The sequence below is a fragment of the Juglans regia genome, chromosome 14 (assembly GCF_001411555.2).
Source record: "Juglans regia cultivar Chandler chromosome 14, Walnut 2.0, whole genome shotgun sequence".
Taxonomy (NCBI): Eukaryota; Viridiplantae; Streptophyta; class Magnoliopsida; order Fagales; family Juglandaceae; genus Juglans; species Juglans regia.
Window position 1 is genome coordinate 2,736,156 of NC_049914.1, and position 11,564 is coordinate 2,747,719.

Here is an 11,564-nt window from a genome sequence, read left to right on the forward strand (position 1 = left end):
TAGATATTTGTTTGAAAAAACCGTTTTCCAAAGGCTTGTGTCCTTGTTAAGAAGAGACTAACCTAGTTTGCACATAAGAGCCTTGTTAAAATTTGAAGTGAGCCTCATGCCTAACCCTCCCATTGATTTAGGTTTATAAATGGAGCTCCAAGATTTAAGAGTGCAATTATGAGATTTTGGTGGGGTCAAAGCCCCACCAAAACCTCATAAAGGATTTGTCAATGCTACGAACGATGGTTTTTGGAATGAGGATACTGGACATCGTGTAAGCTGGGATGGAACTAGCTAATGACCTAATTAAAGTAGTTCTACCATCTTGGGAAAGAAGATTGGCTTTCCAACCTGCCAAGTTGTTTTGAATATTTTCTTTGATATCCTCAAAAAGATTTTTATTGCTCCTGTCGAGATTCAAATGAAGGCCAAGGTACTTGAGTTTTTTGTTAGGACAATTTGAAGTCCATTACTGACCTAATCTCTCTAATTGTGGAAGAAGGGGTTAGCTTATAAAACTGAATGGAGGATTTGCCTATATTAATCCTTTGACCCAACCAAGCAGAATATTTATCAAGGCATTTCCAGAAAAAGTTTTCATTTCTAGCCGAGGCATTGCAGAAGAGGATGAGGTCATCAACAAAGAGAAGCTGAGTTAGATGAGGGCTTGCCTCCCCATCATTATGCCCTTAATGTTTCCTAAACTTTCTTCCCTAGTGATCAGTCTTGAAGGAACCTCGCTTCCTATAATGAAAAAGAAATGAGGAAGAGGATATTCTTGCCTTAATCCTCTAGAAGGCTGAAGATGCCCACAAGGTTCACCATTTATTAGCACAGAGAAAGAGACAGTTGTCATGCAATTTCTGATTTAGTTTACTTAAGTAGGATGAAAGCCTAGACAGCTTAGGACACTAAGAAGAAATTCTCATTCCATGAAATTAAAAGCTTTCTCCATGTCAATTTTAATTGCCATTAAACCTTTCTTTTTCTTGGTTTTTTCATAAAGTGAAATATTTCTTGAGCAACAATGGTGTTTTCTTGAATGAATTTACCAAGAATAAAGGCAAATTGATAAGGAGAAATAAATCTATTAAGGACCAGTTTAAGCCAGTTAACTAGTATTTTTGCAATAATCTTATAACACACATTAGAGAGGCTAATTGGCCTAAACTGATGAACAGAATTAGGATAATCAGTCGTAGGAATTAAAGTAATGTGCGTTTGATTAAGTTCTTGCAAAAAATGACCAGTTAGAAAAAAAAATGCTTAATAGCATGAATGAGGTCCTCTCTGATTATCTCCTTGTAATGTTTGTAGAAGAATCCAATAAAACCATTAGGACCAGAATATCTTGAAGAGGGAGTTTGCTTAATGGTAGCCATGATTTCTTCTTCCGAGGGGATTCTGCAAAGGTTTTCGTTGTCAATGGAAGAGATTTTTTGAGGAAACAATTGCTCGAGATTTGTAGGGAAATCAGGACAGGAGGAATGATAAATTTGACTGAAATGATCAAGAACCATGGTCTTGATGATGGATGGGTCATTGACCCACTGGTTAAAGGAGTTCTTGAGATATGAAATATCATTCCTCTTTCTTCTCATAGTGGCAGTCATATGGAAAAATTTAGTGTTAAGATCGGTGATGCTTAACCGCTGCAATCTTGATTTTTGCCTCCAAAGGATTTCCTACGTTTTCAATTGTTCAGAGAGACACAATTTGAGATAGTCGAAAATTTAGGGCCTTGATTGAGGTTTGAATGTGACCAAAACTTTCTCTGTTCCAGATTCTAAGGACTTTACTTTCAACTTTTAATTTTTGAGAAAAAATATAAGAAGGTAATCCTATAAACGATCTCTCCCAATTGCTTTTAATGACCGAGTGATAACCAAGGTCATGAGACCAAAACTCCTCAAATTTGAAAAAGTTATAAGCCTTTTTTGAAGCTGAAGTACTTAGAAGGAGCGGTGGATGATCCGATGTATGAATAGGCAAATGTAGAATCTTAGTATCAGGAAAGAGTAAAGTCCAGTTAGAGTTAGCTATTCCTCTATCAAGTCTCTCACATATATGACATTTCCCAAATCTGTTATTAGTTCATGTGAACTTTGAACCATCATACCCTAAATCCCCTAACCCATGTTGATTCATAAAAAGGCTAAGACCAGTGGGGGTAGAGGAAGATGCAAAGGGTTTTCCTCCTATCTTCTATGTTTGACTAAGTACAATATTAAAGTCTCCTAGACCTAAGATTGGATCTGGAAAGGCTGCTAGAATTGAGTTCATGACCAGTGTCCAAAAAGCTTGTTTCTCATGTGGTTGTGCAGGACAATAAACCAAAAACAGTAGCCATGGCACATGGACAAGATCCGAGTACATTAATAGAGCCATTACATTACTACCAACATGAATAGGTTCAACATCCATTCCCCAGTTAGAGTTAGCTATTCCTCTGTCAAGTCTCTCACATATATGACTTTTCCCAAATCTGTTATTAGTTCATGTGAACTTCGAACCATCATACCCTAAATCCCCTAACCCATGCTGATTCATCAAAAGGCTAAGACCAATGGGGGTAGATGAAGATGCAAAGGGTTTTCCTCCTATCTTCTCTGTTTGACTAAGTACAATATTAAAGTCTCCTAGACCTAGGATTGGATCTGGAAAGGCTGCTGCAATTAAGTTGACCAATGTCCAAAAAACTTGTTTCTCATGTCGTTGTGCAGGACAATAAACCAACAACAGTAGCCATGGCACATGGACAGGATCCGAGTACATTAATAGAGTCATTACATTACTACCAGCATGAATAGGATCAGCATCCATACCTGGACGCCGCATACATTAAAAACCTCCCAATTTTTTCGAGGGAGAAACATGCAAATACATAAAGAACCCAAATCTATTTACAATACCAGCATTATTATCATCACATATCAAAGTTTCTAAAAGGAAAATTAAATCAAGATGATGATTCATGATTTGTGCCCTCACACTACGAATTGCTAGAGGTCGCGCTATACCTCTATAATTCCAAGATAATAGTCTTATTTCTGGGGTAGTGGCAGATTAGGGCTCGCCACCTCAACCACTTTAGTAAAAAAAACTTCTTTCTGAATAAGGTAGAGAAATTCGTTACAAGCCACTACTTTGTTACCCACCACTGCTTCACTACCATCCACAACCGAGCTCTATGTAAGCTTCTCCACTTTGACTGACCTTCCAAGTCCCCTCCACCTCGCTGCCAAGGTTTGGTATGCATCTTCAATGTCTTCCATCTCCAATGGGGGATTATGGCAAGAAATGACAGCATGCAGCGCCACTGCTCTTTTCTTCGGGGAGATCTCCACATCAGAGTGTTCCATGACTCTTTTAGTAGCTCTAGCTTGATTTCCCAATAGGTCTTTTAGTATCGACATATTCCTTTAGTTAATCACAACACTGAGTGCAGTAATTAATTTCAAGAGAAATTTCAAATTAAATGCTTCAAGATTTTACAAATTAGTAAGTACTCGTTTAAGTCATGAAACATAATGTTTTGTAAAAAAAAAAAATGTAGAATAAAGCAGTTAGAAATACGCCCTCTCGTTGTACATAATACTCTTATTAGGAAATAATAGAAGTCTCTTTTAAATTTTATTTTTATTTATTTTCATAATGTTATCGGCTCGCTGTATATAATACTTATTTAAAAATAATAGAAGTGTCTTTTAAATTCCATTTTCATCGTAACTTTTGCACAAAGATTTGAAATAATATTGTAGAATGAAGTAAAAAATTAGTAGGCATGTACGTACTGTACGTGTTAATTAACCGTTGAAACCGTAGAAAAAAAACAGGGCTTGATCAAGTGGACCCCCTAATGAATATATACCATTGCTAGCTGTACCTTAACTAAAGCTAATCATAATTCACCGATGAACGTTAGAACACGAGATGTTGTCGTTATGTCTTATTTTTAGTAGTTGGACCATAATATACCCATATTGCATGGGCTGGTCCAATCCAACCCATTACTAAGAATTATATATCCCTCGTTTTAACAACTATCATCGACACCAAGAATATCAATAGCTAGGATGTGTGTAGCGTCAAGACTTTAATCCGAAGATCCTATTCCAGTATTTTTTGTGTTCTATCGAGAGAAAAGTACCACATTAAAGAACTCCAAATGCTTTATATTGATATTTCCAACACAGCTTGGATATATATGATTATATATGCTTCGTACTGCATGCCTCGGGTATCTAAGAACTTGACGAACTTTTGTGGCAAATAAACAATGATAAACCTAAAAAATTTGGTCTCGCTCGATCGATATCGATAAATGAATATTTATACAGTTTGACAAACAATCATCCTACACGACTTCTATATATATATATATATATGTCCTCAAGCTAATAAGATACAAAATCAAAGAACAAAAATCAAGCTACAGGATCTCCATGAAAGGAGTTCCATACGTTGGAACACTCTTCTTCATCTTCCTTGCTTTTCTCCCTTACAGACAGCAATCCAAAGGCCGAGCTAGAAGCCTGCATGAGGTCTAATGTAACGTGGGTGTCACTTCCATGGAACCGGTTCCAACTATGTGGCTCGGGAAACATGATGTGCTGCTGATGAGATAAGAGTGAATTGGATGACCTTGGTTGGATCTCTCCTAGGTCCTCCATTCCGTGGTTTTGGTTGCACCAGTCTCGATCCAAACTGAGCTGCCGAGCCAAGATGCCTGAACGGTGTTCTGCTATTAATTCACATAATGCAGCACTGGATCTAGAAGAGAGATCAGCAGGAGAAACCCAAGAATCGCTCTTAGATGACAGAAGAGAGAGAGCACGTCCTGTCGGCGATGATAAGTATGATAATCCCCCACCTGCCAGTTTGATAAGATAACATATAATTACCATTATTCAGTTTACTTTCCTGCATTTGGGGGGGACTACCACTGACAATTAAAACAAAAAGATTTGGAACTTTCTGTGGGAAATGGGAGAAAGCATTGAATTAATATAAAACTGTAAAGAGCTGTATACCAATAAGCTAAAATTAATATACAATCTATAAAAACTAAAGAGTTAACAAGGGCTTATACCAGAAAAACAAAATCATGAAAAATAACCCCACGAAAGAAACTGGTCTCATCAGTGGGACGCAATCTCATGAGTTTATGGTACAATAACAATTCCTATGATAAATACCATTAGCGTAAAGCACATGATGAACTCCATTCCAATTAATTCACTTTGCTAGTCAAACCTTGACAGATCAGGCAGATGATTAAACAAGGACCGGACTGATGGCAGGGAAGGGAATAGTCTTTCAAGAACCAGACATCTATGCATATCGGCTCGGGACATCCGTCACCATTGTTCATATGAAATTTATATAATTAAATTTACATATTCTAATATAAAGTTTTTTGGACAATTTGTAATTTAACATGGTATTAGAGCAAAAGTCCTGAATCTGAGTCCTAACTTTACACTTCACCCAATTAAATATAAAATTCCACTTGTGTTCCATATGGATATAATAATAAATCCTTAAAACTAAAACCTTAATTTGCAGGGTGATCTAATTTAAACTTTCCTTTTCGCAGGACCTTATAATTAATTAAAGTACACATACAAAAATCAATTCTTCCATACTTTAAAGATACATAGGGCCTGAAGGACAGCATATTCGAATTATACTTACTGAGTTATGAAGGGAATAAAAACCAAAGATATATATATTTAAACAATAGATTTAAATGGTTAATGTTGTGCATCATCATGGAGTGTCTCTCAGAATAAGAACATGGAAGTCCCAGCATTATTGCCTTTTCTTCCTAAGGATACTTCCAATGAAAATATTTATTTGTGCTTTTGTTAAGGGTTGTTGGGCAAGCCCCTGCGTCCGGACCCACCCGCCCCGCATACCCTAGAATAAAAGGGAAATTTCAAAACCCTACTTCATTTTCTCTTCTCTGTCTCCCTCTGACGTTCGACATCGAACCCCCCAACCCCAAAAAACAAATCTCTCAATCTCTTCTCTCTTCTTCTATTCTTCATCACCTGCTCCGTCGCCACTCCAACCCCTTCCTTCTCCTCCTCCACTTTTTCTTCTTCAAGGTTGTGAGACACCAATGGGCCACGGTGTGGTTGTGCGTCTGAGTTCACAAATGGTCGTGGGTTTGCAAAGAGACTCACGGTCATTCGTGGAGGTGGTTCTTTGCTCAGACCCAAGGCTAGGCCAAGGTTTTTTGCCTTGAGCCATAGGCCACAACATGGCATTGGGTTTGCTCAAAGAACCACGGCCACGATGGGCCATGGGTCTCTGTGCAGACCCACAACCAGCCGTGGCCGTATTTCTTTACTTAAACCCATGGTCATTGTTGCGATGCTTTTTTTCTTTTTCTTTTCTTTTAAGATGATATTTTTTTTTTATCTATGTTTGTATATTTGGGGTTTGATGATTGATCTATGGATTTGAGGAATAGATCTCTAAGATCTATGGACTTGATGAAGGGATTTGTAAAATCTAAGTTGTTTGGCAAATTACGGATGGTTTGCATGGCCATCAATCCGCCCGACAGCCAAACGGGGTGACCCGACCATGCAAGATGGGACTAGGTGTCGGGTAGCATGCCCTACCTTTTTATTTCTTTAAAAGAGACTCAAAGTGTACAAATAACTACTTTTCTACGAGGAAGGCGCCCCCCACGACACAAATCAGTAGGTACCAGGGCATTCTGGTGGGCCTTGGAAGAAAGTCTCTTTGCCATGGAAGGGAAGGTTTTGTATGATTGTCAAGACTATGGTAGGAATAGGGAAACAAACCATACCATAAGTGAGAGAGAGAAAATGGGAAAGAAGAATCAATAATTTCGAATTAAGTCAGATTTAATACTAGCTTGGGAAGAATATATAATAGAGAAGCTAGTTGTGAACACGAGGATGAAGTTTGTACTTAATTCACAAGTGGTGCATGATGTTTCATATTAGGAGTGTGCGATGAAGATCATACAAAAGCAAACAGAGTGAGTGGGGAAGTGCCATCAAAACCACAAGCTAAGAATAACAGTCGGTGCTTGAGTGAAGGGACAGCTATAGGGAGGGAAATAAAAAAAGGAAAAGTCTCATTTCAAGCGATTTTGTGCACCCATGCACACCGAAGATGACATGGAATGGGGGTTAATGAAACGGTAAGCATGGGTGAGGTGGGAGACGAAAGTTGCTGTTTTGAAAAGTCTGGAAGTACACAACTTTCCTGATTTGATCTTCCAAGAAGACGATGACGAGCTATAGGACATCTCCGCCGCTTCTATACGCAAGAAAGTCACCGAGGTCAGAGCCAGAGTTGACGCTGATCAGACCGGGCGCTCTCCATTATCTTCCGGCGATGTGCAAGAAAAAAGAAATTGCATCTCACACACCGCTAAGAGAAATTACGGAGTAAGGAGTTGAAGTTGGGTGTGAAAACACAATCAACATGTCCTGTTTGATACCTTTGGATTCCCAGTTATAACAAGAACTAAGCAGAAATAGTTTTGATAGTGATCAGATTAGTTTTCTTTTTCTTTTTTCTTTCTCATCAACTAAACAACTTTGATTCCTATAAAGTTTCATTGATCATGTCTCTAGGTATATAAATTTTCTTTGAAATGATCCTTGCACTAAAGTTTTGGCCAGAACTTTGAGAAGGAGACCAAGGAAGATGAAGAATGGCTGTGGAATGAGGGAAACAACCATGGCCTACCAAACACAAGCTTTTATAATTTCAATTATTTCTTTTTTCTAGAATGCAAAGGAGATAAGATCAAGATAAGGCAGAGTTGGGGGACCAAGAACCAGTGTTTTAAATTTCGTACCGTACCGGCTGGTACAGCCAAAATTTTTCATTTCGGCCGTCCGGCCGATACAGGTACCATATCTATTCTGTACCGGCCTATATTTTGGCCTGTGTTTTTTTTTTTTTTTTAGTTTTTTCAAACTACAAACTTATTTTTTAACCCCTAATTCAGATTAGACTATTTATAATTTTTATATATATGTATTTATATATAATTTATTTATATATAGACTATTATTTTAGAATATAATTTTTATATATATTTATATATATAATTTATTTATATATCGACTATCTCGAAACGCTATCCCGAAACGGTACCGATACCGAAATATTTCGTTCCAGTGCCTTGACCAGTACGACATCCGATACGGTATTCAAAACATTACCAAGAACAGCTACTTATGACGTGCACACCTTGTTAAAAATCCATCAATTTCTAAGCTTTTATAGTCCTCAGCGGTTTCTGTTTCCGTCGAGGGCAGAAAATGGGGAGATTTGGGGGTAGTCGTCTTCGGACGGCGACTTTCCCGTCGACTGCAAGTGGAGGCATGACGACTCTCACGTCGATTGCAGGCGGTGGAGATTTGGGGGAGGTTTGGGTTTCAGTTAGCTATTGAGATTTGGGGGAGGTTTTGGTTTCGGCCTTTCTTCTTTCATATTTTCTTCTTTGGCTTTTTTTTTTTTTTTTAAATGTGAAGGCCGCCATGTTAGCAATTGGTACGCGGTTGGTGCGCCAAACCGCCTGTACCTAGCAGAATTGTTAAAAAAACGTTGTCCAAGAAACCAGCAAGCATCTTCAACCTAAATCAACCAATAAAAAAAACTCAAGTACATAAGTTAGCATTGTTCAAAAGGCAACAGCAGAAAAACACCATCATTGTTGAAACTTGAAACAACATGTTGTTGAACCATGACATGAACTAAAGTGATAACATTACATCTAGCTAAAACTTCAACTAATTAGGGTTTTACACAATGGAAAAATACTTATTGAATATTTTCTTGATAGTTTCTTGATAGGACCCATCTATTCGTGATTAGTGAACGATTGGGTCGGAAAAACTTGACACCAAGAGTTGGATGATGTAATGGGGCTAGAAAATGATTTTTATGAGTTGCATAGAGACTCAAGACTATAGAGTATTTTTATTGAATATTTTTATGAGTTACATACTATCATCACTAAGAGAGACTCTTCATTTGCTAGAACTTGCATAGAGGTTCAAGACTATAAAGAATTACCTAAGTCCTTGGCTGTTGATCATGGTAGACCAACACAAGTGAAAGTGAAATTAACTTGGAAACCCCAAGCGTGCAGTTTTAAGTAGTCATATACCATTACGAGATCTCATCATATCAATACCCCATCAACTAATGAAGCCTGGAAAAAAAATTGTAAAGAGGCTGACATTAAGGTTGTTGCAGTCGGGAAGTGGAGGAACGTTGGAGTAACCAAATAAACAAAAGGGATGACCCCCACAAATGGAAGTTCAAGTGTACCTCCTCATGCACCAGCTTCTGACATGATCATGAGAACATAAAAAAACAAGAGTAACCTTAATGCAAACTTTCTGGAAATGAATCAAACTTGAGGAAAACCAAGCGCTTTGAGTAACGCCTAAGGGAGTTTAATCGGTTCATTTCTTAAGGTATCTTTCGATTGCAGTAAACTGGTAATTGTAACCCCTAATAAGAGGAAACTCTAGGCATATGGTTAAAGCCCTAGGGGCCGGCCTTTTGCTTCTTTTAAACTTTAATATTGTAATATTTTCAGGATTAATACAATAATTACTTATATAAAAAAAGTGCTACAAGTATCATTTATGTGCTTAAAGCCCTAGAGGCCCTTTTGCTCCTTTTTAAACTTTATTGTAATATTTTTTGGATTAATGCAATTACTTATAAAAAAAATTATTAAAAATAACGTTTATATATGCTGGTATTGGACCAAAAACAGCCAAAATGCCAATTATGCTAGCTAGAGATCAATAAGTACTATAAGAAGTAAAATACGATCAAACGAAACTAAACAAAATAAAAATTACAGAGACAAGTGCATACCTTGAGTAGAGTTCCTGTTGGCGGAATCATGCGCGCTCTTCCTTCTTCGCTCGTTGTGCCCTGCTAATCTCCTCCTGCAGCTCCTCTTTGACTCGTCGAATTCTGACACTGGATGAAACCTGCAGTCATTTTCACCCATTCACACCCATCAGCCCCATTCTTCTCGTAGTATATGATTAACCCTATTAATTAGCAAATGCATGAAGAGAAAGGGTATATAGTCAAATTAACGCCTTGGGATGAGGATGATGATTGGATACCTGCTACACTGCTGACAGAAACGCTGCTCGGACCCTAGAACCACCACCTTGGGAGCCTTTGAGTGCATGTCGCAGACCTTGTGCCGCCGGTGATACTCCTTGGCGTTCAGAAGCGCAACGTGGCACCCCTCCACCTGGCATCTAGGCACAGTCGCCGGCAAAGATGAGGAGGAGGGCCCACCACCACCTCCGCCACTATAAAAGGGTTTGCCTCTCTTGCCTATTGACGATAACCCAGCCACGTGGCGATCACCCAGAAGGGAAGTATCCTCGAAGTAGTGCCTCTTGCCCAGCTTCAAGCACATTAGGTGGGGATCCGGGTGGCAGTGGGACCCATCTCCGGAATACAGAGGCGGCTGCTGGTGGTGGTGGTGGTGGTGGTACTGGTAGTCCAAGTCGAGGTGAGGGAAATCGAGCGCGTGCGCAGCACTCGCATCCTGATTACGCGTGGTGCTGGAACTCCCCCCCGTGATGGCGGAGGCGTCGTTGGCGGCGGTGTACAACGTACTGTTACCACCACTCCAATCCATCCTTGAAGTATTAAGCTCCCAGATATCCCAGCCAATATTAGCATTATTAGCATTTTGCCCCCTTTCAACGTTGCTCTGACCAATCATGTTCCCGCCAATCTCCATTTCTCTCTGTCCCTCTCTCTCTCTCGCGTTCGTATGAAAGAGCGTTATCCTATGGCTGTTATAGCTGGGTGGGTATGGTGTATGGTGTATAGAATGTGAATCAGGATGGATTTGCTGGTTCTACTATTTAAATGTTCTTTGTCGTGAGAACAAGAAAAGAATAGGAAGAAGAAGGATTTTCGAGACAAACAGAGAGAGAGACAGTGAGGAGTGATAGGGGTCTGGTTTCTTTGTTACACTCCAATGGGGTTAAAATCCTTGAGATCAGGAACGCTGTAAAGCTGCAGATCAGAGAGAGAGAGGACTCAGAAGAATAGAGGGTGTGGGGGAGAGTCGGGAGACAGCAGCAGTGGCACGTGAGAGATAGTGGGTGATCAGATAGAGCACGTGCAAATGTGGGACCAAGTGATTAGCGTCGAGAGACAGAGCTCATAGCTCAGAGAGAGAGAGAGTATGCATATGATAAGACCCGAGAGGGTCACAGATCGGTTAGATATCACTGAGGGGAGAGATGCTCTCTCTCTCTCTCTCTCTCTCTCTCCCTCCCTGTTATTATGTTCTGGTCTGTGTTCCAGTTCAACAACGAAATAGTCGATGACTGTATAATTAACTCTAGATATGTAAGCAGTTAAAAGGTCCGTGTACAACACCGACCCCTCGCTGCTAATTCGCATGCATTTTCACGTAAAGTAACTGAATAGATCTCCGGTTTTGACATTACATGCACGGTTTATGTTGGCAAATACGGGAGAAGTGTCCCGACGCGCTTTCTTTGATCGTG

The 11,564-nt window shown here is 39.3% G+C and overlaps 1 protein-coding gene across 1 annotated transcript; it reads right to left on the reverse strand.

Moving 5' to 3' along the window:
• Positions 1-4,272: 4,272 nt before the first annotated feature.
• LOC109016096 (squamosa promoter-binding-like protein 7) lies at positions 4,273-11,339 on the reverse strand. The gene is made up of 3 exons (XM_018998557.2): positions 10,149-11,339; positions 9,889-10,007; positions 4,273-4,864 (listed from the first exon to the last, which is right to left on the reverse strand). Exons 1-3 carry the CDS (start codon positions 10,781-10,783, stop codon positions 4,419-4,421), a joined length of 1,200 nt encoding a protein of 399 aa, XP_018854102.1. The 5' UTR covers positions 10,784-11,339; the 3' UTR covers positions 4,273-4,418.
• Positions 11,340-11,564: the final 225 nt, after the last annotated feature.

What these genes read in the sequence shown, in the direction of transcription:
- LOC109016096 (XM_018998557.2), bottom strand. Translation starts at nt 10,783, where the DNA reads ATGGAGATTGGCGGGAACATGATTGGTCAGAGCAACGTTGAAAGGGGG. An exon ending in TTCTGTCAGCAGTGTAGCAG is followed by an intron (nt 10,008 to 10,148) that starts GTATCCAATCAT and finishes AAATGACTGCAG; the next exon opens with GTTTCATCCAGTGTCAGAAT. An exon ending in CAACAGGAACTCTACTCAAG is followed by an intron (nt 4,865 to 9,888) that starts GTATGCACTTGT and finishes TCAAACTGGCAG; the next exon opens with GTGGGGGATTATCATACTTA.